We start from the raw sequence: 26,999 nt of genomic DNA on the forward strand, positions 1-26,999 counted from the left end.
TAATACTTAATAAAACGTAACCGAGCGCTTTAGAAGCGCTCAGAGACCTCCCCGGTGCCGTGCCCGTCAGCGTCCTGCAGCCTGTTCCAGGGCGTCCCCCGGGGCCCCGCGCGGGAGCCTGTGGGGTCGGCTTGGTCTCCTCACTCCTGCTTGCCGTCTTACTGAGCGTCTGGTTCCCCACTGCACCCCAGGCTTAGCACGGGCCCGCACACAGGAGGGTGAACACTGGCTGGATGGACAGAGCAGTGGGGACCCTCCCGTCAGGGCTGCCTGACCAGAGCCTGTGTCCCCGGCTTTCAGGACCTATCATGGGCTGACTCGTGTCCTCTCCAGGAGCTCAGGATGGGACACTGGGACACAGGTCTTTGAAGAGGTGATGAAGTGAGAACACGAGGACACACACACAGAGGGACGAGCCCGTGAGGACACGGGGAGAGGACAGCGTGTGTGCAGACTTCCGGCCTCCAGCACCGGGAGAGAACAAATGTCTGCTGTTGTCACGGCGGACGCAGGACCCCCGCCACCCACACGTCCCTCCACCCCTCCTGCTACCTGGTGGCTGGAAGCCCACGGTGGTGCCAGGGGAGCTTGGAGGTGGCGTCTGTGCCCCCGCAGCGGTGCTCACGGTGGTGGCGGTCCTGCTGGCAGGTTGGCTGGTCGCCCTGCTGGTGGCCGGGACCCCCGGGACCGTGGGGCCAGCCGCCGTCCTGGAGGAAGGCCTGGTGGCAGGCGGGGGTCCCGTGGTGGGCGGGGGAGGGCTGGGCAGGGGGCCCGAGGACATGGTGTCCAGGATCCAGCCCTTCAGCCTGGTGATGCGAGTGTATACGCCGGGCCTCCCGGCCTGAGCACAGCCGACCCCCCAGCTCACGATCCCCGCCAGGTAAAACACCCCGGGGGCCTCCTCGCAGGCCAGGGGTCCCCCAGAGTCGCCCTGCAAGTGAAGGGAGGAGGAGGAGGACGTGAGTCAGACCACCGCCACGCTGCCCCTGGCGCGGACACAGTGACGGACGTCGGCTCTCTCTCAGTACAACGGGGAAACCCACGGAAGGGCTCGCTGTGCCCTCTCCACACGGGGCCGGGTCAGCGCAGCGGGGGCCTCAGGAGACCTGGCTTCAGGCCCACGCCCGGCTCTGTGACCTTGTGTGACCCTGACTGAGTCACTTCTTTCTGAGCTTCAGTTGTTCTTGCTTTTGTTTTGAAGATGTAAAAAAAAAATGCAGAAAACTCTAAATAAAACAATAACCATCACAGATACTCTCATGGCTCATTAGCCGCCAACCCTTCTCCTTAGGTTTCAAAGGAATCACACCAGCGACCCAGGGCTTTTCTTTAAGAATCTGGAATCTTACAACAAAGCTTAGGCTACATAGCAGATTGTTTTTCCCAAAGATGGCAGGAGTCTCTCTCTCTCGGCCCACCTGCTCTTGGAACACGGAGACCTTGGCCCTCCTCCCATGGGGCGGGGGGGGGGGGGCAGACTGCGGGGACAATGATGCCAGGTGACTTCCAAAGCAAGGTCATGCAAGTGCCATTTGCTTCCAGCTTGCTCCGCGTTTTGAGGGGGCCGAAATGAGCCCAGGCGGAGCCCCGTGAGGAGGCCACGTGGAGGGTGCGGCTGAGACCCCAGCCCACAGCCGGTGGCAGCCATGAGAGGAGAAACGCCTTCAGATGCTTCTGGCACACCAGCCTCTGAACCGTCCCAGCTGAGGCCACCGTGCGGGGAACACACACACACCGGCCCCGCTGGGCCCACGGCAGCTTCCAACCCACGGGACCCGGGACGGTAGTGAAACGGCGGTCTCAGGCCACCAAGCTTCGGGGCGTTCTGTTACGCGGCCACAGGGACTGACACAGCCCTGCCGCCGGTCCCGGTGCCCCACCGCCCCAGGGGCGGACAATTTAGGAGTTTGGGGTGTGTCCCACTATGCTTTTATGTGAATCTGTAATTTTAGAAAGTATGCAGTGTTATCTGTAAAATTTACAGAAATAGGTTACATGTAACCTTTTGCAACTTGCTGTGGTCAACAGTTTCAAGATACCACATTAACTATTACAAATTTATCAGTTATCTACAGAATAAGAGATAAAATCTATATTATGTAACTTATTTGACATAAAAGTAAACAGAGAAGATCCTCTGCAGGGCACCGTTCTTGCCGCCGCCGTCCTAGGAGATGGGTAGGACTATGAGCCCGTTTTACAGACAGGCCTCAGAGGCCCAGGGACGCGGAGTCGCCGGCCTGGGGTCGCAGAGCGGGAGGGCAGCCCTTTACCCCGTTTCTTTCCGCTGCTGCCCGTGGATGCGCATTTACGCTGTCACGGGTATTCTGGTATTAGCAGTGCCTCTGGGGGTTACGACTGAAGTCGCCGCCACCGGGCCCCGGCGCTTCCTGGGGCCGACTGACTGTGGACACCGCGGGCATCGTGTGTCTTCCTCGCGGCTCCCGTCAGGCGCTCCCTCCCCACGGTCCTGCCTCCCCCTTCACCACCCGAGCGAGCGCCCTCCGTCTGGAAGCTGAGGTCCCCGACTCCGCTGCGGGGGCTCGTCTTGTCCCTAGGCATCCATGCGTGTTTTTGTTCTACTGTCTGGAAGACTTCATCGTCAGCTCCGGAGCGCTCCCTCTCCCCGCCCCTGGAAAATCCCCTCCGGCTTCCCACTCCTCTTGTGGACGCAGCACTCCCCTCGTCTCTGAGGTTGGTAACCGCAGACTTGGAGGAAGTTTCCTTTGGTTCCGTGTGTTGCTTCTGTTTCCTGGTCTCCTTTTTTGTTGGCTGTCTGGGTTCTGTTCCTACTGCTGGTTTTATCGATTTGCGGGACAGAATGCATTTTCCCAAGGCCATGGCACGCCTACCTCCCGGCTCACGGGACTCTGGTGGTCCTCCCCGTGGATGCGGGCAGGCTGGCGGCCTCGCAGGTGTCGCTGAATGTGACTTCCAAGGTGAGGTCACAGGACCCAGCTTCTGCCCGTCCTCTTGGGACGCTGGCACTTGGAAGCCGGTGCCAGGTCGTGAGGAAGCCCCGGGGTCCACAGCCCCCAGCGAAGCCCCGCCGTGTGAGTGCGCCGCCTGGAAGGTGGATCCTCCAGGCCCCACTTGTGTCCCCCGAGCTACTGCTGGGACAGCAGATAACCCCTGCGCCCTTACAAGTGCAGACTCACGAGCCCGATACACCACTGTTGTTTCAGGTCACTAAGCTTTGGGCTGATTGTTTACACAAAAATAGGAGTTACTGACACTTTCTATTTTATTTTGGGCTCTTTTATTTTGTTCCTGGGAGTATACACATCCCCCCGATTCTTCTTTATCAGAATTATCCTGCCTCGTCATGTGCCATTACTTTGCTCCTTTGCATGAGTTTTAAAACCAGCTTGCCAAGTCCTATGGCAAATGCTACTGGAATTTTGCCTGGAATTGCACTGACTTACAGAAAAAAATGGGGAGAAACGGATCTTCATAACATCGAGTCTTCCCACCAAACAATACAGTGTATTTTTCCATTTATTCAGACCTTTTTATTTTCTTCAGAGTTTAGTGATTTTCTCCATGAAAACCTTGATCATCTTTTAGAGTTTACTTCTGGACACCAGTCAGTGGGATCCCTTTCTCGAGGATGTTGACTTTGGCTGGAAAAAGAAACGTTCTTGACCTTGTATGACGCTCTCGTGTGAAGCCATGCTATCACACTCTCAGGAGTCGTCTTCGTCTCTCCCTTGGTTCCATGTGGTTTTTTTTTTTTTAAGATTTTATTTATTTGTGAGAGAGAGAATGAGAGACAGAGCATGAGAGGGAGGAGGGTCAGAGGGAGAAGCAGACTCCCCGCCGAGCAGGGAGCCCGATGCGGGACTCGATCCCGGGACTCCAGGATCATGACCTGAGCCGAAGGCAGTCGCTTAACCAACTGAGCCACCCAGGCGCCCGGTTCCGTGTGTTTCTAGTTTGTTTATTTTCTTCTTCTCTGGTAGCCAGTTATGTTACTGCAGATTACATTTTTATCTACTTTACAAATCCCATACCTCCTTTCTTTTTTCTTGACTTTCTGTATTAATCTAGACACACTTGGCAACAGCAGGAAGCCTTGTGTTTGACGGAAAGCTTCTGTTTTGCCACCAAGCATGACGTCCGCTGCAGGTTTCTGTTGTCCAGCTCTCATAGGGCTACAATTTTTTAAAATGTAATTACAAATGGTTGTTAAAAATTATCAAATGCCAAGGCACCGGCTGAACCTCCGACTCTTGGTTTCAGCTCAGGTCAGGATCTCAGCACAGAGTCTGCTTGAGATTCTCCCTCTGCATCCCAGCTCTCTCTCTCTAAAATAAACAAACCTTAAAAAAAATTATCAAATGCCTTTTTCTGTGGTTTTGGAGATGATGCCTTCTCCCCTTCGATCCACTGATGTGATGACTGGTGGTACTGGGTTCTCCTGTTTCGGACCAGCCTTCTTAGGAAACCAACCCACTGTGGTTGATTTTTTTTTTTACTTTTAACACATTCCTAGAGTTAATCCGCCAACATTTATTGAGGGTTTTGCATTGATGTTTCTAAGGCTGGTCGATAGCTCTCTCCGCCCGTGGATTTCTCCGGCTCTCACAGCGTGGCTCTGGAGCCAGGTGTCCCCTAAGATGGGCCCACGGCTCCGGCGCTTGCCGGCCGCCCTGCGGGACGAGGGCCGTCACACGCGCCCCAGCCTGTGATCAGCTCTTCCTCCAGTGAGCACAGGTGCGCGTCTTCCTAAATCGGTGTGACTCTGCTTTGTGTGCGTCCACCACACACGTCTGAGCTGCCCCCTCATCTTCTGCTTGGAAAGAACATTTCTCTAAACCAACGTTTAAAGACGCCTGGGTTCTCTCCAGGCTTCCCGGTTCGCTGTGTCGTATTGACGATTCTTCCCCTTCTGTCTCTGCGCACCCGCTGAGCGCTTCGGAAACCTAGATCCGAACAAGGAGGAGGGGACCGGCCGCGTGGGAGGGTGCGGGCACCTGGTGTGACGCTCACCTGGCAGGAGTCGACCTTGCCCTCCAGGAAGCCGGCGCACAGCATCCGGTCCGTGAGGGAGAAGTTGTAGAGGGCGCTGCAGGCCTTCTGGTCTATGATGCCCACAGACGCTCTCTGTAGAATGTCGGGCTTGGTGGCTGCGAGGAGACCCCCCACGACATGGGTTCAGCTGCGCAGGAACCCCGAGACGGAGGCGCCACCCCCACCCACAGACGAAGAACCTGAGTCCCACAGGGTTGCAGGGATTTGCACCAAGTCACATAGTGAGAAGGTGACCCCAGGCGCCTACTCAGCCTGAGACTCTCACCACCGTCCGCCCGCAGACTCCCTAGAGCCGTGGGGGGCCTGCAGGAGGCCACTCTGAGGCTCAACGGCCAGCATGAACTCTGGGGGCTCAGATGGGCACACGTGTCTCCAAACTTTCTCTACAAAGAGCCGCAGAGCACATGCCCTTGCAGCACGAAAGCCCCGGGGACGGGCTGTAAACTGAATGGGCGGGGCCGCGGGCCAACGAAACTCGAAAACACAGCCACGCTGGGCCCGTGGGCGGGAGTCTGCGAGCCCGGAGGAGCAGAGAGGTGAGTGGTTTGCAGGTGGCGGACCAGAGGCCCCGGCCGGGAGCTCACCGTTGCCCTCCTGCGTGTTACCCCATCCAGAGATCATGCACTTGCGGCCCACGGGGAACTTCTGGATGGCCAGGGGCAGGCACACGGGCTGGATGAACGTGTTGAAGCCCAGGGGCCTGGCCAGCTCCAGGACGGCCACGTCGAAGTCCAGGACGCCGGGGTCATACTGGGGGTGCAGCACCAGCCTCCTGAGCTCCATCTTCACCGGGCTTCCGCCAACGCCCGCGAGGGACACGGAGCCCAGGTGGGCCCGCACCAGCTCCACCTTCGTGCTGCCAACAAGGGGCCACTCAGACGCCCGCTGGCACCCCTGCGGCCCCCAGGAAGCCGGGCGGAGCTCCCCCCGTGCTGGGGAGGGGTGCCAGGAGGACAGAGGGGCCACAGGGCTGCTCCCCAATAGCGGTCCAGGCTGGGGGGCCGGCACAAGGCAGGGAGCCCTTTGGGCTTCCTTCCCTTCGTCTGTAACAAGAGTGAGCAGCCCCGGTGCTTTAGGGGCGTCAAACACGGATGCTGCCGCTCTTGGAGCCCAGGGGAAGGAGCCCTCGTCCCCTCCTCTAGTTAGGCCCTCTCTGCCCCCAAAGGCCAGTTCCGCAGACTCCTCCTCCCAAGGGCTGCGGCCCAGGCCGGGGCCCCCAGAACCCCTACTTCTCCTGCCTGCTCCCTCCCTGGTTTGCGGCTGGACATTCAGACCCCCGTCCTCAAGCCCAGGGGCCACCCCTGCGCACACTGGCGGGATTGCTGGGGACACCTGGTGATGGGGGGCGGGCCTTACTGGTTGAAGCAGTGGGCAGCCGACAGCAGCCAGCGGTCGCCCACCAGGGTCGCACCGCAGAAGTGCCGGGAACCTTCCTTCAGGCTGACCTGCCAGGGCACCTCCCCAGAGGCGGCTCCCAGCCCGCCCACGATCCGCGTGGGCTTCTCCATGGCGGGCCTGGCCCCACACTCTGTGAGGAGCGAGAGAGGAGGGTCCTGGCATTGCAGCCTGCCTGCAGCGGGAGCACCGCGATCCCCGTTATTCGGATGAAGAAACTGAGGCCGAACGGCGGCCCAAGGTCTCGCAGCAAGGACGTGGTGCAGCGGGGGCAGGTGGGCTCAAAAGGAGACGGAGTCCTAGAGCGCCCTGGCTCCATAGACCCGCGGCCCGTGCGGCCAGGCGGAGGGGCTCGCTGCGAGGAGGGGGCACACACAGGAGGACCTGTGGGAACCAGGGCACTACGGGACTTGGGGACAGGGTGGGGGGTAGCTGACATTTAAATGAAGCAGGGTTCCAACAGGCTCAGCATCGCGGGTCTAGGGGACCACGAAGGAGGACTGGCATCCGATCTGGGTCCTCGGAGACCACAGAAGACAGAAAGACAGACATAGACCGCTGTGTCCAGAAACCCCATCTCTGCGGCTCGGCCCCAGGTTGTAATTAAGGCAGCTTCCCGGGGCCGAAGACACGGAGGTGCCCTGGGCAAGAGTGTGTGTGTGACTGCCACTGAACGTTCCTGGAAGATTTCACAGAAGAGCTTGCAGTGGGGAAGAAAGCAGGAGGGGTCACCGCGATGCCCCGCGGAGCGTCCTCAGGGGAGGGGGCGCCCGGCAAACCTTACCGCTGGCTTCGCCCAGGTCTGCTCTCTTTATGGAACAACTCGCGGGAGGCAACTCTAAGCCGTCTGGCTGCAAACTAGTTGAGAATACAACAGAAATCTCCCGTCTACCCTGACACCGCCACAGTTAACAAGGACCAGGCCAGCTCATGCGAGCAAACACCCCTTAAAGAGATGCACAAGACGGAAAGACGCACCCCATCCCTGCACAGGAAGATCCACGTTGTGGAGACGGGAAGACACAGATTCTCCCTAAGCCGAGCTATAACTCTAATTGTGTAAAACCGGCAACATGGAGGAGAAAGAAGCCAATCACAAAAGGACCGACGTGACTCGGCTCCTGGGAGGGAGTGGACAGCCGGTCACAGACATGGAGGCGGCCGAGGTCTGGGGGGAGGCGGGGTGAACTGGTGTGTAGTGGGCACAGAGCCTCAGGTTTGCAAGATGGAAAGTTCTGGAGACTCGTTGCACAAGGTGAACATAACGCTACTGACCTGGACACACAAGAAAGTTTAGCATGGCCCATTTTATGTGTTTGACACAGCAATTAAAAATAAAATTAAAATTAAAAAACCAGATAAGCTGATCTTGCTCTTCTCATGGAAAAGGAAGCATGCAAGTGTGTGCACGAAAATTTGAAAAACAAAAAAGGAAGAAACGCAGGTTCTCGGATATAAATCGTCTGTGTGTGTACATTTATGTGTGCGGTGTGTCTGGAAGGACCCCTGAGTGGGACAGCTCAAAGTCACCAGCCCCCGGCTGACCCGTGAGGACATTCCATGTAGAGCCCGTGCGCGGCCCGACCCGGCCGCACAGTCTGACGGATGCCGGTCCGCCTTCGCCTGTGCTCACGGCAGACATTACTAGCCCATCGCCCATCTGTTCCCCAGTACCGATCAATCCAACCCTGCAGGGCGTGGACATCTACGCCCGCCTGTGCCCCCAGCAAATACCTTGTGGCTTAGAGGCTGTCCCTGAGTCAGGAGGCGCCGTGCTGGGGCCCCGTGTGGGTCTGGCGGGGGTGTGGACCACCGGGCTCTCGGGACTGGTGGGCCGGGCAGTGCTGTGGCTGGCGGAGGCGGGAGCCACGGTGGGGGCCAGAGGCTTGCTCACCATGGTGATGGCCTCCAGGATCCAGTCCCGCAGCCTGGTCACGCGGGCATAGACCCCGGGACGCCGGGCTTCCGCACAGCCAATACCCCAGCTCACGATGCCGGCCAGGAAGAACCTGCCGGAGGGCTCCTCGCAGACCAGGGGGCCTCCTGAGTCACCCTAGGAGACAAAGGCCCACCTTCAGAGCGTCGGGGCTCCGGCCGCAGCCAGCCCCAATCCCAGAGCTGCGGAGTCAGAGAAGGAGCCCCCCCTGGGGACTTCTGAGACCTGTCCGCCCATGAGCTCACGGAGCAGAGGCGGGCCAACAGTCCACATCTCAGAACCCGCTTTCTCTTCTGTAAAAATTCAACGGGATGTCTAAGATCACTTCCAGTTCCACCACGGGCAGTTGAAGACCCACCCCAGATAAACACGCCCTCCTCCCCCTTAGCCCACGAGATCTGTGGGGATGTCCACGCTCGCCGAGGCGGACAGAACGGCCCCAGCATTTCCCAGAGTGCCCGCTCTGCCTTGCACTCCTGTCTTGCAGTCCTTCCCCTTCTCTGCAAACCTGGCTCACCGGGACGCTCACATTCTCAGACACACGCTCCCCTCCATCTTTCCCAACGCCTTCTCCAGGCTCCAGTCTGGATATGGCTCCCTGAGCACCTGCAGCGCTCTCTCCCCACCTTCTCCCCACCCAGCTTTAGAGGTGAGACCAAGGGGATGGACTAAAAGGAAGGAAGTCCGCAGCCGCACTGAGCGTCGAGCAGGGCACGTCTCGGTGGTGGGCCAGAAGCTGTGAGGACCCCGTCCCCCCGGGTCTGGGGCAGGTGGGGCAGGTGCGGGCCGCGGGGCTCACCTGGCAGGAGTCCACCTTCCCGTCCAGGTAGCCGGCACACACCATCCTGTCGGTGAGCGAGTTGCCATACAGACTGGCACACAGGCCCTGGTCCAGCAGCTCCACGGTGGCTTTCTGCAGCGTCTCCGGCTTCACCACTGCCCAGGACAGGGAGAGGCCGGCAGGGTGAGCCCGGAGGCTGCGGGACGTGTCCGCCGTGACCCGCGTCCCCCGCCGGGAGGGGCTTGCTCAGCACCCGCTCAGAACCTGGCAGAGGCCATGCTCTACAAGGGCCCACCCGTAACCTTCTGGCCCGGACAGCAGAGGCACCCGAGTTAACACCCTCATCTCCCCCCGAAAACCCCTCTGCCTGAGCCGCCCTCACTAGCCCTCTGCTGGTCTGCTCGTTCTCCTCTGCAGAAAGCGCTCCTTAGCCCGACACCGGCTGATTTACGGTTCGTCTCTGCTGAACGTGAAATCAGATTATGCGGCCCCTCTCCTCAAACCTTCTGGGGTGATCTCCCCCCAACCTCCCGCTCAAATGAAAAAGTCCAAGTCTGACCGCTGACCCCAGGGCCTTTGCACATGCCGTTCCAGCTGCCTGGAATTTTGTCTCTACAGAATCTGCCAGCCTTCCTCCCTCATCTCCTTTCTTAAGAAGCCCCTCCTGACCACCTACTTAAAGCTGCAGCCCCCACCCCATCCCTACCTTACTTTCCTCCACTGTGTCCATCCCCATCTGCCATCTTTACGACCTACTTCCCTCTAGAGCTGTGCTGTCCAGAACGGTAGCCGCTGGCCACACGTGGCTACTTAAATGCAGATCTAAATGCGTTCAAATGAAATAAAACGCACGACTCAGTTTCTCAGGCGCACGGGCCACGCTGCAGGGGGCTGGCGTCTCCTGCAGGAGGGGACACAGACCTAGTAAAGCACGGCCGTCCCAAGGAAAGTGCTCTTGGATGGTGCTGGTCTGGGCTGAGCCCCACGCAGGGAGACTGTTCTGCTTCCTGCCCAGTCCCCTGGACCAGCGCTCGGTGAGCTGGGGAGGCTCGAATGTGTCTGGATCGTCTTCCCTCCTAATTAGGTCCATGTGGCCAATACCTTTCCTTTTCAGAAGATGTAAAAATCACCCAGCATTCTTTCTTTCGTGTCAGGTAAAAAGAGACCGGGGAAAACCCCAGAACACAGGCAGTGGGCCCTGCGAGGGAGGTCAGCCACGTTGGATCCCCAGACCCTTCATGCAGGGTAGAGCTGCCCCCGAACCTGGGGGCCCTAGGGCATCCCCCACTCCCTGCACTGTCCATGAAAACCCACACAGCCGCTGAGCCGGCCCGGGGCTAGTGGCTGTGTTGGACAGTTTGCTCTAGAACGCTCTAGATGGCGTCATCCAATAGAACTTTCCGCGACGCTGGGAATTCTCGCTGCAGGACGCCCTCCTGTTCCCTGAGGCTCTGCCTCCTCCAGCAGGCCGGACCCGAGGCGTCTCTGTCCTGGGGCCTTCCCTACAGCTGTCCCCCAGCCCATTTCGGTTTCCCCACGACATCCCGTCACATGAAAGGCGGCTCTCATCCGAGGCAGTTCCGTTTTGTGAAGTCACCGCGAACCCCGAATTAGTGAGTAGGAAGCATGGCCTCTGGAGGATCACGGGACAGGAGGACACGAGCCTCTGGTCCCAACATTTTCGAGAACCGACCGATACGTAACCTCATGTTACACGTGCTTCTGTCTAAACGCGCCATAGTTAACGCACACCGTCGAGTCCTTCACCTGAACGCGAGCCAGCGGCGCTGTCGCTCACCCCAGACGGCAGGTACCTGACGCGCGCTCCTCACCAGACACACCCCAGCCTCCCTGCACTTAGGAACGCCGGCCGGCCCCCCATCGGTACTCTCGGGGCCCTTTTAGAAATCACCCTCAGAATGCACAAAAAGGCAAAAAAGGACACTGGTTTCTGGTCGGAGCTGAAGCAACAGGTGGCAAGCACGCTCCTCGCATGCACGCCAGTGACCACGAGATCTCCCCGAGGGCCCGTCTGGGGCTGGGAACACCCCCCACTGGGCAGGTGCGCTCGGAGCACAGGATCAGGACAGCGGGGTGGGCTGTGTTTGGACCCCCCGCGCCGCGGCCCAGCCGCCGAGCGCAGCACTTACGGAAGTCCTCCCTGAGGTAGCCCCAGCCGGAGATCAGGCACCTCCTCCGGGGCGGGAAGACGTGCGTGGCTGCGGGGAGGCACACGGGCTGGACGTGCCTGCCGAAGGGCAGGGGGCTGTCCAGCCGCAGTACCGCCACGTCGAAGTCGGCCGTGTCCGCGTTGTAGAGCGGGTGCGGGAGGATGCGGGCCACGCGCGCCCGCACCGTGCTGGCCTCGGCCCCGCTGAGGTACGTCGTGCCCGCGTAGGCCACCCACTCTCTCGGGTCTTGGAACCTGCAGGACAGACGGACCGCAGCTCAGAGGCCCACCCACGGGACAGGCGGCAGCGGGAGGCGAGGGAGGCACTCTCCCGGGGGGGTGAACGTTAAGGGGGCGCCCCGAAACCCAATCATCACAACCGGTATTTCCACGCAACGTTGTCAAAAGTGAACATAAATGCAAAAGAAATCCATCCTGCCCCGAGGATCAACACTCTCGGCAAAGACAGATCTGGGTACGAAATGTTAAGGGGGCGCCCCAAACCACAGACCAGGCAGCAAAACACCTGAACGAATGCAGAAGGCCCACGGTGAACAAAGCAGGGACACCTGACGTAAGCACGGGGTCGGCCTGGGCCGGCTCCGCTCGCCTCCCTCGCCTTCCCCGAGCCCTGGCCCGTTAGCTCTGGTCTCGATTTCAGAGCTGGATATTCCGTTCATTGTTGATTTTTTTCTTTGCACTCATTTTGATTTTTTTGCAACACATGAGATATTACTCGTCACGATGTCTGTTCCTGGTGACCCCCTACATTTCGCCCCCCCCGGCGAGGGCCTCGCTCTCCTCACCCTAAGCCCAGCCCTGCGAGGCGCCTCATGGGCCCCACAGTCAGTCAAGGAACAGCACACTTCCCGGCAGAAACACGGGACGAGGCTGGGTTCTGTTTCACAGAGCCCTCCCCTCTTCGCCCACCCTCTCTCGGTATCTTAACTCAGCTCAAGGCCAAAACTCTTACTGCCTTAAAAATGGTTCAAATGGTAAATTTTACATTATCTGTATTATATCAGAGTAAAAAAGAAAAAAACAAAGGTAGCTGTAACAGGCCCTCAGGACAACTGGGGCAAGCCGGACGCGGACAGGATGCTGGCGGACAGCGTGGGGCCGGACCTTCCCTCGGCGGTGCGGCGTGGGACGGCATTACGGGCGTGCGGGGGACCGTCCCTTATTTGTGCAGACATGAGCAGCAGGGTCAGAGGGGATATCAAACGGTTTGGCAAAGAGAGGTGCACACACGGATGCATGTAAAGGCCCAGATACGGGGCAGGCAGCAGGAACCAGCGCTAACACGGCAAAACGCGATCCCTCGCCGAGATCAGGGAACAGGTACCCAGGCGTTGGCTCTACTGTTTCTACCTCTTCTATCTGCTTAAATACTGCCATGGTAACACATGGGGGGAATAAAACTTCAAGTGGAAAACCCCCAACTCCTGCTGTCCTGAGCTGTCCCTGTTTCTGACGTCTGTCCCCCGGACCGTCACCCCGAGGCAGACAGCAGGTTGCACTCGGGCTCACCGGCATCCCACGGGGTAGTCGGTGGGCAGTGGTCTCTCTGAGGAGCCCAGGATGCTGCTGCCCTGCCCTCTCCCCAGGACTCCTCCGACTGCAGCAACCAAACAGCAGTGCCTGGTGCAGGGGCTTCTAGAACCTTCTCCCACCTTTGACCAGCTCCATTCTGGGATCAGCCACTCTGGTTCGTTAAAGACCCTGACCATTCTCAACAACGACAAGCAACAACCCGGTTCAAAAATGGGCAAAGGACATGAACAGACATTTCTCGGAAGAAGACCTACAAATGGACGCTCCACGTCACTGGCCATCAGGGAACGCAAACCATGACCACAGTGCGACCCCACTAAGACAGCTCAACAGTAACAAGTGTTGGTGAGGATGTGGGGAACCTGGAGCCTCCCACACGGCTGGCAGTGGCGGGAAACTGTGCAGCCCCCGTGGGAAACTGGAGGGTCCTCAAAGGGTTAAACACGGAATTACCCGATGACCCGGCAATCCCACTTCTGAGTCTATACCCAGAAGAACTGAAAGAAGAGTCCTGAAGAGATGTTTGCACACCCCTGTTCGCAGCAGCAGGATTCACGGTAGCCAAGAGGTGGGAACAGCCCATATCTAGCAACGGATGAGTAGATACACAGAATGTGGTATATCCATGTAATGGAACGTCATTATTCAGCCTGAAGAAGAAAGGAAGGGGCCCTGACACCTGCCACGACGCGGAGGGACCCCAAGGACACTGGGCTCAGCGAGAGGAGCCAGACCCTGAAGGACACATCCCGCAGGACCCCACTCCCAGGAGGTCCCCAGAGGAGTCCCATCCACACAGACAGAGAGGAGAGGGTGGGAGCCGGGGCTGGGGCAGGGGGTGGGGAGTCCGTGCTTCGTGGGGACAGAGTCTCAGTTTAGGGAGATGGAAAGTTCTGGAGACGGAGGGTGGGGGTGGTTGCATGATGATGTGAGTGTGCTTCACGCCGCTGAATTCTAATGGTTAAAGTGGTAAATTCATGTTATGTAAATTTTACCGTGATTTTAAAAATAAAAATAATAAGAACACATTCAGATTCAACAACAAAAAAGAAAGAAGGAAAGGAAAAGAAGAGAGCTCCACAGGGCTCTGTGGACCCAGGAAAGGTGGCGCTCCCAGAGTGGGAAGGAAGGTGGGACGGAGGGGTGTGGGGCTCACTCGTTGAAGCAGTGGGCTGCAGACACCAGCCACTGGGCCCCGACGATGGCAGCCCCACAGAAGTGTTCATTGTTTTCTCGAAGGCTGACTTGCCACGGGAACTCCCCGGGGGACGCTTCCATGCCGCCCACGATCCGGCCGGCCGTTTTCCAGCCAGGCTGTAGACCGCAGTCTGCAAGACAGAGGTCATCAACCAGGAGCCCCAGAAGGCAGGGCCGTGACCGTGCTCCCAGCATGTCCATGCGGAATCTCTCATCCCCCAGCCCTCTTGTTGAAACACATGCTCTAGATCCCTTGCACTTGGCTTTGCTGACTCCTTTGGGGTCTCCCTGTCCCCTCCTGCCCCATCTCCAGCTGCCCAACAAAGGTCAAACACCCAAAGACTGCATGCACCAGGGAGTGGCCGAGAACGCCTCCAACCAGGAATCCTTTCTCTGCCTCGAGCACAGGTGGCCTTCATGCAACTTTGACTTTGCCATATTACATCTGTCATGTGGTTCCTGGCCAAAGGCTAGGTCCGGGTAGGAACTTCACACTTCTGACTTGATTTGGGGTTGTGCTAACTCATAAACCAAAGGGCCAACACCTTGCCTTCTTGTGTTTCTACCTGTCTGGTGGGCATTTTCCTCCTTTTCCTCCCCGCCACGGGCCCCTCCTGATGTCTCTACCGCAGCTCATGTTGCTATGCAGTAAACAGTGAACTCAGCAGCCCCGGACTGTCCAAACATTGCACATTTCAAAGAAGGTCGGCCCTTGACCACCTCCTGGGAGGAGCTCTCTAAGCCCCTGGAATGTTGCATGGTAAGAGCAGCTCTGTCTACCTGGGGCATTAGGTCGCCCAGAAAGTTTAAGCTACAGTGTGACTGATGGCCTTGGGCCATGTGGGATCCGCTTGACCTCTGGAGGGGCTGCAAACTAAGTGTTATGGGCTGAGTTGCAACCCCTGAAAAGATGTTGAAATTTTAACCCCCAGTACCTGTGAATGTGATTTATTTGGAAATAGGGTCTTCACAGATGATCCAAGTAAGATGAAGTCATGAGTGAGGGCCCTAAATCCAATTACTGGTGTCCTCCTGAAAAGGGGAAACTTGGACACAGACTTGCACACGAGGAGAAGGCCATGTGAACATGACAGCAGAGATCTGGATGACACTTCTACAAGCCAAGGAATGCCAGGCATCCAACAAACCCCAGAAGCTGGGAGAGAAACAGGAAACAGATTCTCCACCAGCTCAGGAGGAACCAGACCCTCGGACACCTTGACCTCGGGCCTCCAGCCCCGCGCATTGTGACAGGGGACATTTCCACTGTTACGGCCACTCCGTTTACAGCACTTCATTCTGGCAGCTCTGGGACTCTGTGCCGGTGTTACATGGCCACGTGACCAACCCCCAGGACAGACCCTGGACACAAGGCTGCCGTAAGTTGGAAACACTCTGTGTGTGCTGTCACATGCTGCTGCTGGGACAGTTAGTTCAGGGCCAGGAGAGGGCAGCGGGAAACTTGCTCACTCCCGGTCTTGCCCACACTCTGCCCTGTGCGCCTTTTCCTTTGATGACCTTTTCACTGGAAGAAGCTGTAACCGTGCAGAGAACACCTGAGTTCTGAGAGTCCTTCCAGTGAATCACTGACCTTGAGGGGGGCCTTGCTCAATCGGCCTCCACAGACCGTCCTTCACATCAGGTGCCACACGCTACAAATGTCTCCTTCACCATGTATTTTGCAAGTTTCAAAATTCTCATACATACATCTTTTTGTGAAATGCTATGTCTCAATTTAGTCCACTTTTATGTCCTTCAGTGAAGTTTTATAATTCTATGTAACATTATAGGCTTGACATGTTTATTTTTTGCTGCTATTGATCACAACTGGGATTTTTGCCTTTTACCCTCTGATCTGTTTTTCCTTGTATAAAGCACACCAACAGCTTTTCTTTGTGTTGATGTTCATCTTACTCTCGTCTCAGTGTTGAACGGTCTTATTTTCTAACAGCTGGTTAATCAATTTATTAATTCATTTATATAGACAATCACATCCACTGCACATTAGGATTGTCTTCCCCCTTCCTTTCCACGCTTAAACTGCTGCCCTTACCCTATTGTGTGGGCTAGCATTGCTAGAAAATGTTGGCTACTCTTACAGCACTTTAATTGTAAGATTCCCTTGCCCAAATCCCACTGCATATAGGACAGAGCTCCAGGTCCTGGCATCTGAGGCTTCCCACAGTCTGGTGAGGACCTGTCTGTTCAGCCATATCATGGGTACCCGGCCACCCCCTGCCCCCTGCTTTTCTAAGCCCAGCTACAGTGAATACCGGGCCCATGTGTAATGTGCACAGTGGGCCAGAGAGCAGAGCCAGCAGCTGACCCTGGAAAGGGACGTGGCCCAGAGACCGGCCAGATAGGAGACTGACCACAGTGGGCCTCATCAGATCCATCGGAGCAATCCACTCGGTCGTCACACTCCGGGTTCACTTTGGTCACACACTGGCTGTTCTGGCAGGAAAAGGTGTTCCCTGGACAGTGACCTGAGGGCAAAAAAGAACCAAGTTCCTGATCCCCGCTCCATCTCTCCTGGCTGCAGCAAGATGCCACCATCTACTCAGAGCCTCTAGAGCATGGAAAACATCTCTTTTTTACTTTTTTAGCCCTGAACGTTTCTGAAATAATTTTCTCAGAATTAGTACGGAGACATAACAAGAACGTCGGTCAGCACGAAGGCCAGGGCGATGCAACAGAAATGTAGGCCCAGCACATGGACTCCCACATCTTCCAGCACCCACGATTTTCTAAAGCAAGATACAGGTGAAATTGAACGTTTCAAGTTGTGGTAAAACACGTACAACTTAAAGTTTACCACGCTAACCATTTTAAGTATACAGTTCACATTTGGGGCCGGACTGTTCTCTGTGGGGGTTGAGCAGCCCTCCTGGTCCTACCCACTCGATGCCAGGAGCCCCCACTCCTTACAACCACAGATGTCCCCGGACACTACCCAGAGTCCCCTGGGGCCTGGATCACCTCTAGTGGAGGACTCTGTGTGGCACCCACTCTTTTTTATTTTTTTCCAAACTGTCTGTTTTTGTCTTTTAAAGGCAGATTTCCACCACTTTTCAAAAAAAATTGTTACTGTTCTCCCTCACTCGTGTTTGGTCATGTGTAATTCAAAATGTCTCGTCTTTAAGTCCTCTGCCCACACAGGACTATGACTCTATCCCCTCCCGGCCCCCTGGAGGAGACTGCTGTGCAAAAGTAGTATTTACTGCATTTGAGGGACTCCTTTGTGTACTGGAAAGAAGTCTTGGGAAACCTCTCCACATGACTGCAATCGGAGAAACTCGGCAGAGGGCAGGGAGCTCCATGGGAGAGGGTAGGACATACCTGCTGATTTTAAGTCTCTTTCTGTCAGTGGCCCTTTCTGACTTCCTGCAGTGAAACAGACAAGAGACAGAAGCTCACTCCACGAGTTCCACAGTTCTTTGAAAACATCAGATTGCAAAGCCGAGAGCTGCACTGTGCACCGTGGGAGCCCCTTACATTCTAACTTAAATCAATTTAAGATGAAATCAGATGAAACAATCTCTTGCTTGGTCACTGGCTGCATGACATGCGCTCCAGAGCCACATGGGGCTGGTGGTCACCTCAGTGCTGTGCAGGCAGGAAACGGAGAATTCAATTAGCACTGATATAGAGGTTACTAAGAGTCCACTAACATGTCAGGGTAGGTGGGGAAGGACCATAAATGTCCTGCAGGGCAGGGTCAAGGCCATCAGTTTTTAACTTGATGACACACTGAACTCACGTCTGGCTCTCATCACGATGCACCGCATCATCAGGTTTTATGTGAAGTTTCTGGTACGTGATAGGGAATCTGCATCATCAGATTTTAGGGCACAGCATTTACTCTTATTCCTATACCAAGGTTGGCAAACAATGGCTGTGGGCCACATGCAGCCCACCATATGATTCTATAAATAAAGTTTTATCAATACACAACTGTGCCCATTTGTTTATGTTCTGTCTTTAACCCTCCTGTTACAACAGCAGAGTTGAGTAGGCTCAACAGAGATCCAGCGGGCTGCAAAGACAAAAGCATTCACGCTCTGGCCATCTGCAGGTGCTGTTACCTGCTCCGTACCCCTGAGGGAAAAGTATTGTGCACGAGTTTACTTTTCATCAGAGGGAACAACTGTGGGAAACCTAGTTTACTGCAACTTTCAACGGTCTCCTCTCCCACAGCCGCCTCCTAATTCCTCCAGTGTCTGTTGCCTACTTGCCTGTGAGCTCAGCGGACACGATGGTGCCGTGGGCAGCCAGGGGGATGCCATGCCCCTGCAGCCTTGCTCTGAGTCCCTGCTGCAACAGCTCCTCCTCCAGGCCCAGGCTCAGTGACTGCAGGGCTTGCAGCAAGAAGTGTAGCCGGAAATGCACGAAGACACTGGAATTCCCATCCCTGCAGGTAGGAGAGAAGCCCTTGGAGAGGGAGGGCTCCTGCTGGAATCTTCTGGAATCTCTTGGGTGTCCACCAGGCTTGCTTCACCCGGAGGAGGCCCTGACTCACCTGTAACCTAGCACGGTACAGCCCACACAGCTGGCCTCCAACTCTGTCTTCTGGAAGCTGCTCACAAACTGCAACAGAAACAACAGCGGTACACGCGGAGGCCACAGAGTAGGTGCCCGTCCCGCGGGGACCTGCCGCGTGCACGCAGAGCTAGAGGCACGGAAAATGCCCCTTCTCACACCCAGTACACACAGAGTCACAGAGCTGTGTAAACGACAGGGAAAAGGCACTTGGAAGTTACTTGGATGAAAATATTGCCCTATCAGCAGATGGATGGATAAAATGTGGTCCATCCACATGAACAGGAACAAGGCGCCCACACACGCGGCCCCGGGGACGGACCCGAGCCCACGACGCTAAGGGAGGGAACCAGACACAGAAGGCCACACGGGGTGTGAGTCCACGTGGGTGACACGCCCAGAACAGGCTCATCCACGGATGGGAAGGGGGCTCGTGGGGGCCGGGGGCTGGGGAGTGATGGCTAATGGGGATGGGGTTGCTTTGGGAGTGATGGAATGTTCTGGAACTAGACAGAGGTAATGGTTGCACAATTTTGTGAATACAGTAAATGCCAGAATTGTTCACTTTAAAAATGGTTAATTTTGGGGCTCCTGGCTGGCTCAGTTGGTAGAGCATCTGACTTTTTGAAAGATTTATTTGACAGAGAGAGCAAGCGAGCACAAGCAGGAGTGGCAGAGGGAGAAGCAGGCTCCCCACGGAGCAGGGAGCCCAACACGGGGCTCGATCCCAGGACCCCGGGATCATGACCTGAGCCAAAGGCAGACACTTAACGACTGAGCCACCCAGGCACCCCGAGCATTTGACTCTTGATTTTGGGGTTGTGAGTTCGAGCCCCACATCGGGCGAAGAGATCACTTAATAAAACTTTTTAAAAAATGGTTATTTTACATGAATTTTACATTAAGAAAATCCTGCTTTGCGCAAACAGATGCTACTAGAACTTGCTTATCCTCCGTGTGGTGTTCAGGTGACTACTGTCCACTTCTCCTAGGACTGTCTCAGGTTTAGCACTGAAAGGTTCCTGTCCTGGGAACTGGGATGGGTGTTGTTCCAGGTGCAGCGCCAAGGCTGGGGGTTCCTGAGAGTCCCCTTGGCACCTCATGTGACCTATACCTAGGGTGACAAGATGTCCCAATTTACCTGCTCTCCCAGTGGAGTTACTAACGGTGTCCCTGTTCATGGTCAGTGTTCTGTCACCAGGCCTGCTTCTGAAGCTCACAATACACAGTTCTGCCTCCTAAAATTCCCTCCAACCTGTTTTTCTTATTTCTACTCTCCAAGTCCGTGTCCCTATTGCCCGCATGCAGACCTGCTGGCCCACAGAACAGTCCACAAATTTCAGCAAGTATTCTCCACCTGCCTGCCCCACGTGCCAGCCACCAGTCACACACGGCTACTGAGCTTCTGAAACACGGCTGGTTATGAAGGAACTGGTTTCTACATTTTAGTTAGTTCATGCTTAAATTCTAAAACAGATACTCCAGTTACCAGAAAATTCTTAGGTATATTTGGAGCAACTTACATATGTAAATGTTATGGAATCTACGTATCAATCAGGTATTCCTGATAAAAACTTAGCATCCATATTGAGATGTGAGTGCAAAATGCACACTGGGTTTTGAAGACTCAATGCAAAAAAGAAAAAAAAGAATATGAAATGTCTTCTCAATACCTGCTTTATGTCGATGACACGAAATGATAATACTCTGGATGTTCTGGGTTAAATATATTATTAAAATTAAATTTACCTGTTTTCTTTTTTTTTTAAGAATTTATTTATTTTAATTTTATTCATTTATTTGACAGAGAGAAAGACAGCGAGAGAGGCAACACAAGCAGGGGGAGTGGGAGAGGGAGAAGCAGGCTTCCCGCTGAGCAGGGAGCCCGATGCGGGGCTCCAACCCAGAATCCTGGGATCATGACCTGAGCCGAAGGCAGACACTTAACAACTGAGCCACCCAGGCGCCCCCTGTTTTTTCCTTAATGTAGCTGCTAGAAAATTTTAAATTATGCATGGGGCTTGTTTTATTTCTTTTGGACAATGCTTGAGGGTGTGGGACTGAGATCAGGAAGCTAACACCCATGGGCCAAATTCAAGTCATTGCCTGTGTTTGTACAGTTCAGAAACTAAGAATGGTGTTTCCATTTTTAAATGGTTGGAGAAAATCAAAAGAAAAATAGTATTTCATGTCACATGGAGATTTGAAATGTGTATTTCAGTGTCCACAAATATTGTTTTTCTTTTTTCTTTAAGATTTTGTTTAACAGAGAGAGAGACACAGCGAGAGAGGGAACACAAGCAGGGGAAGTGAGAGAGGGAGAAACAGGCTTCCCGCTGATCAGGGAGCCCGATGCGGGGCTCGATCCCAGGACCCTGGGACCATGACCTGAGCCGAAGGCAGACGCCTAACGACTGAGCCACCCAGGCACCCCGTCCACAAAAGTTTTATTGGCACAGAGCCATACCCGCTCATTCTCCTGTCCCCTGTGGCACCTCTCAAGATGCCTCAGGCCAAGCTGAGTAGTTGGGCCAGTGAGTGCCTGGCCCGAGATGCCAAAGATCTTGCCTGTCTGGCCTTAGAGGAAAAGTGTGCTGACCCCGGTGTGGGCGGTGATGACTCGGCAATGCCGCCCTGCTTTTCTCATGTCGTACCACACAGCCTCCCGGCCACAGGCAGAGTGCTCCTTTCAAACTGTGACTTCTCACCTAGTGACCCTCCTGCTTCTCTGAGAATGAAATTTAGAATATATTAAGTTGAGATATAATTCACCTAACTTACAACTTACCTTTTAAGAGTGTACAACCAGATGGGTTTTAGTGCATTCACAGAGTTTTGCACCATCCCCGCAACCAGTTTTCAAACATTCCATCAGCCCAAAAGAAACCCCATCTCCCCTAACAGTCATACCCCTCCCCCGGCCCCACGAGCCCCCTTCCCGTCCATGGATGAGCCTGCTCTGGACGTGTCACCCACGTGGACTCACACCCCATATGGCCTTCTGTGTCTGGGTCCCTCCCTGAGCGTCGTGGGCTCGGGGTCCGTCCCGGGGCAGCATGCGTGGGCGCCTGTGCTCGTGGCCGAGGGATGCTCCCGTGCGTGGGTGGACCTCCTTGCGTTTATCCATTCACCCAACAATGGGCATTTGGGTGTTTCCACTTTTTGGCTCTTATGAGTCCTGCTGCCGTGGACATGGGTGTGAGGGCTTTCTGTGTGGACGTGAACTTTCATTTCTCTTGGGTGGACACCTACACACACAATTGCTGGACCCTATGGAAACCATTTGACCTGACCGACTGCCTGCCTGCTTCCACAGCGGCTGCCCTCTTTCAGGTTCCCACCAGCCCTGTGTGCGGGTTCTGATCTCGCCAATGGACTAAAACTTACAACCTTCTGACGTACCTACGAGCCCAGCAGGGGTCAGTCCCCACCGATGCCGCCCTGCCCTGCATTCCAGAGCCCACCAGCGCCGGCCACGGCAGCCTCGTCCTCTTGGCCCCACGTGCCCTCTTCCCCGCCTCAGTGCCTGCCTGGCCGTCCCCCCTGCTCTGCTCGCCCGGACACAGCCCCTGGCTGCCCTCACCAGCCTTTCCAGAGTGGGCGTCAGCGTGCGGTAGTACTCGGAGGTCTCTTGCTGCAAGCTGCGGGCATACTGGACCCCTTGCAGCTCAGCCGTGTGCTCCACGTCGACACCCTGTGTAGAGAGGGAGGCTGCGGACAAGACCAGGGCCCCGTGAGAGAGCCCCACCTTCGGGGTCAGGGTGCAGTTAAGTCAGCCTCAAAGGCCCCCAGCCACCCAGGGGCCGTCACCCCAACAAACAGCTGGTGGGCCGACTTCCTGGGGGCCCTGAGTGATCATCAACAGTGCCCCCTGTCACCTCTCACACACGTTCTGGGTTCGATGACGGACTCTATGATCACCCACCTCAAGGCGCCCAGACGTCCCTGGTGTTTTGAGGACGGGACTGGCTCCTGCTCACCCGTCTCACCAGGTGTGCCTGGCTCAGGGCCTGAAGCCGGCTTCCGCCCAAAGTGGCTGAAATGGCCTCAGAAGACCCTCCCTCCAATTTGGAGCAATGCCCACCAGATGCCACAGGGGCCTGATCCCAGCCACAACCCCGGGCCACTCTCATGATGCCACCCTGTGAAAGAACACGGGTTTCCAACTGTTGGAAACGCGGCGTCAGAAGTACGCAACAGCAAAGACTCAGACCCACAAACACAGGTGGGGAGGGGCAGAGCGGGTGCAGGGGAGTGGGGGTGCGGCAGGGATCCTGCAGGAGGGCCACGTGGCGCGGGCAGCGGGCGAGCCCAGCACACCTGCGGACTTGTCCAACCATGTGCCGCACCTGCAGCTGACGTGACCCACGCCTGCTCTGCTCCAGTCACAAAAAGTACACAATACCCAAGACTAAGAGTCACAAAAAGTCTTAAAATAAAGACCACAATAGCAACCACCGAAAACATGGGTTTCTGTCGAAAATACGTTAGAACTCACAAAATGACACACTAGCAAAAAAATGACCATAATTACGATATTAAAAAAAAAAAAACGAAAGTAGCGGCCACATAAACCGTAAAAGCTGGGTCCCAATTCTATGTATTGTGAATGAATATTCGTCTAGGTAGATATTTAGATCTTTATTTATTCAATATGGTAGAATACACGTTCGGAGCCAATTCCAAACATAGTTTGATTTCTCATTTGAGAAGCTAACAACAGAAACGAGCACCCTGTTGTGGAGACCAAAGCGTTTATGCTCCGTATCCCAACTAAGCCTTTCTTTTTTTCCCCCCAAAGTAATCACTACACCCAACGTGGGACCTGAACTCACAACCCCAAGATCAAGAATCGCTCGCTCCACGGACTGAGCCAGCTGGGCTACCCCCAACTAAGCCTGTTGTCCCTCTGAAATAATGACAGACCCACAGGAAGCTCAGAAATAGCCGGGAGGTCCTGTGTACCCGATGCCCAGCTTCCCTCAAGGCTAACATCGCCAACTAAAATTCTGAGCTGTGAGAAGGGGATACATTTTAATTTTAATTGAACAAAAATTTTAAAACTGTGTAAATGTTCCTTAAAGCCTTCCTTAGTTTCAGGGGTCCTGATGGGGATTGTATTTATGTTGTTCTCAGCATGTGTGCGTGCTTCCAGGACGCCCCTGCCTCCCCCTGGTGTGAGGACATTCGCACATGTGCGTGCGCGAACACACACACATGCACACCCACAGCACAAACTTTCCTGCATTTGACGCCCACAGCCATTAGGGGGCCTCTGCCAGTCACGCCAGGCTGCGAGGTACCCCAGATGTTCCATAAATATGTACAGGAGGGCACGTTCTGCATGGAGCACGGGGTGTTATACGCAAACAATGAATCACGGATCACCACGTCAAAAACCAATGATGTATGCTATGGTGACTAACGTGAAATAAAATAAAAATTAAAAAAAATACGTAACAGGGCGCCTGGGTGGCTCAGTTGGTTAAGCGACTGCCTTCGGCTCAGGTCATGATCCTGGAGTCCCTGGATCGAGTGCCGCATCGGGCTCCCTGCTCGGTGGGGAGTCTGTTTCTCCCTCTAACCCTCCCCACTCTCATGTGCTCTCTCTCTCTCTCATTCTCGCTCTCTCAAATAAATAAATCTTTAAAAAAAAAATATATGTAACAAATAGACATACGTACTCCATATAAAAATCAAAGAAACCCTTGCAGAATTGCCAACTTACTGTTTTGCCACAAGAAAACATTTTCTCTCAAACCACCACTTACTATCATTATTTCATGAATGAAAGGTGACCTTCACATCCTCAAATAAAACTGTAGGAAGCTTATCAGCTCAGAATAGGCCTGTTCCAGAGCACTGCTGCCCAGAACTTTCTGTGATGACAGAATGTTCTAGATGTGCACTGTCCAGTGCGGTGTCCATGAGCTGCCCATGCAGGTGGCTGGTGGGGACGAGGAACTGACTTTTTTTTAAAGTAGGCTCCACGCTGGGCGCGGAGTAACTCAGGACCCTGAGCTCAAGACCTGAGCTGAAACTGAGTCTGATGCTCAACTGACTGAGCCATCCAGGCAGCCCTAGGAATTGACTTGTAAATACCGTTTAATGTTAACTGCTTTAACTCTAACCAGCCCGCAGGGCTCAGGGCCGCGATCCCCAGCAGCAATGAGGCAGACAACACTGGAAGAGCTGCTCTACGTGGTGGCTAAGAATGAAAACGGCTCATGGTCTCACAGGGGAACTAGGACGCGCGGTGGAAGGAGAGGGGCAAGTCCCCAGAGGGTATGCACCTCATGCATTCTCACAAGACAGCACGAGACATCAGCTCCGGAACCGTGTCCGTGTGTGGAGACCTGCGGGGCTGTAAACCACAGAGACGTCACACGGAAAACCGAGGGAGGCCGTGGCCCTCTGCAGTGATCGGCTTTATACTTTGCAACAAGACAACATTGTGAACGGGTATAACAGATCCACATGGTTCAAAATCCGAAGCCACCAAAGGGCATCTGCTGACAAATCTCCCTCCTGTGATCCACCATATGCTGTCCTGCCCGGAGGTAACCAGTTACTTAGGCTCTGAAACTCCCTCCAGAAAAACTACTGATGCACACAGGCAGACAGGTTTTCCTTCCTTGCTGTTTGGCACCTCTCCCTACTTTTTCTAACGTAGGCATCTCTAGATCATTCTACCGAAATATAAAGAGAGCTTCCTCTGTTTATTTTCAACCGCAGGCCCACTTTGTATAGAGAGGCCACAATTTTGTATGGTTCACCCTAAATAATATGATTATCTACTGGAAGCAAATATGAAACAGGGCCCACTTGAATTGTAGGAGCATAAACCACTGTTCATTTTGGGGGGCAGGGCAGAGGGAGAGACAGAGAATCTCAAGCAGACTCCACACCCAGCGTGGAGCCTGATGCAGGGCTCGATCTCATGACCCTGAGATCATGACCTGAGCTGAAATCAAGAGACGGATGCTTAACTGACTGAGCCACCCAGGCGCCCCATTGTTCGTTTTTTACACTTCAAAAAGCGTAAGTACTTTTCAAATTTCTCAGTATTTAAAATAGTTCATTTCACTGTCACAACTTGTCTCCTTTTTTACCCCACAGTGAAAACTTCCTGGGAAAGCCCAGTCCGCGGGAAACGTGAATACCCGGTGCCTGGCCCACCCATGCACCCACCCACCCCAGACCGCCACCCAGTGCACACCAGGCCCAGGCTCCTGGCCGGCCTGACTTATGTCCTGGTGGCCTGAGGGCCAGCCTTCAATTCCATGCCTGCATGCTCAGCCCTTTGATTCTGGGGTCATAACACGGATAACACTGAGCCACTCCTAAGCAAGTGCAAGTCGCCTGGTGAACCCGTGCAAGCCCACAGCCACTTACCCACGAGGACTCCCAGGGTGACCATGACAATGCCGGTGGCCACCACAGCGGAGAGGGCCACACGGCAGCACGTGGCATCGGGAGCCGGGACTTCCTTTGCCGCCCCAGGCACAAGCTGTAAGTCACCCGCTGTGGGCTCCATGGCTCCTGGACCCGGGGAAGGCCACCTGAACGCCAGCAAGAAAGGACCGAAAAACAGGGTCAGAGCTGGAGAATGCTTCTTGTCCCCTAAGCAAGGGTTTCACTCGTGCACATGTGGCAGCCTCCCACGGAGCCCCAGGTGCCTGTCTCAGTGATAAAACACGACTTCAGGGTTGCCTGGGTGGCTCATTCGGTTAAGTGTCTGCCTTCAGCTCAGGTGGGATCCGGAACCCAGCATCCTGCTCAGCAAGGAGCCTGCCTCTCCCTCCGCCTGCCGCTTCCCTTGCTTGTGCTGTCTCTCCTACAAATAAGTAAGTGAAATCTTAAAAAAACAAAGCAAAACAAAAAAAAACATGGGTTCCGTGGGACGCCTGGCTGGGCCTGTGCACATGGGCTCCGTGGGCCGCTGGGGTCCACCGCCACGAGGGATGCACGACTTTCTGCGACGCTTGTAACAAATCACCACGAACCCAGTGGCGGGAAGGAAGATTTATTACTGAGCGGTTCTGGGCTCAGAAGTCCTAAAACCCCGGCGTGGGCAGGCTGGTCCCCCCGGGGCCCCCAGGAGACCCAGCTCCGGCCTTTTCCTGGCCCGTGGCCCCCCGTCCATCCTCACCGCCAGCAGCACGGGGTCTGCCCATCTCCGGGACTCCCACCCTCTGCCTCCCCCTCCTGAGGGCCTCCTGAGGACGCCGGGCCCCCCGGGAACCCAGGGTCACCCCCTCCTCGGGAGCCGTGACAAGGTCCCTTCTGCCGCGTGAGGGGACACGTCCCAGGTCCCGGACCAGGACTGGGGACGTCTCGGGCCGCCGTTCGGCCTGACCGCACAGAAAACGCGGACACAGAGCGAACAAGAC

General features: G+C 55.4%; 1 protein-coding gene across 1 annotated transcript in view; it reads right to left on the reverse strand.

Moving 5' to 3' along the window:
- The window catches only part of TMPRSS9 (transmembrane serine protease 9), a 30,435-nt gene extending 4,000 nt beyond the window's left edge, over positions 1–26,435 (reverse strand). Inside the window, exons 1-14 of the mRNA XM_036100982.2 lie at positions 26,002–26,435; positions 22,190–22,317; positions 18,587–18,654; positions 18,303–18,478; positions 17,407–17,451; positions 16,440–16,553; positions 14,027–14,198; positions 11,297–11,571; positions 9,165–9,301; positions 8,164–8,482; positions 6,391–6,562; positions 5,619–5,890; positions 4,993–5,129; positions 553–931 (exon numbers count right to left, since the gene is read on the reverse strand). Of these exons, the coding sequence (XP_035956875.2) occupies positions 553–931; positions 4,993–5,129; positions 5,619–5,890; positions 6,391–6,562; positions 8,164–8,482; positions 9,165–9,301; positions 11,297–11,571; positions 14,027–14,198; positions 16,440–16,553; positions 17,407–17,451; positions 18,303–18,478; positions 18,587–18,654; positions 22,190–22,317; positions 26,002–26,143 (2,536 nt within the window). The 5' untranslated portion in view covers positions 26,144–26,435. The remainder of the gene's footprint in view (positions 1–552; positions 932–4,992; positions 5,130–5,618; positions 5,891–6,390; positions 6,563–8,163; positions 8,483–9,164; positions 9,302–11,296; positions 11,572–14,026; positions 14,199–16,439; positions 16,554–17,406; positions 17,452–18,302; positions 18,479–18,586; positions 18,655–22,189; positions 22,318–26,001) is intronic.
- Between the last annotated feature and the right edge of the window lie 564 nt (positions 26,436–26,999).

The sequence above is a fragment of the Halichoerus grypus genome, chromosome 1, assembly GCF_964656455.1.
Source record: "Halichoerus grypus chromosome 1, mHalGry1.hap1.1, whole genome shotgun sequence".
NCBI lineage: Eukaryota > Metazoa > Chordata > Mammalia > Carnivora > Phocidae > Halichoerus > Halichoerus grypus.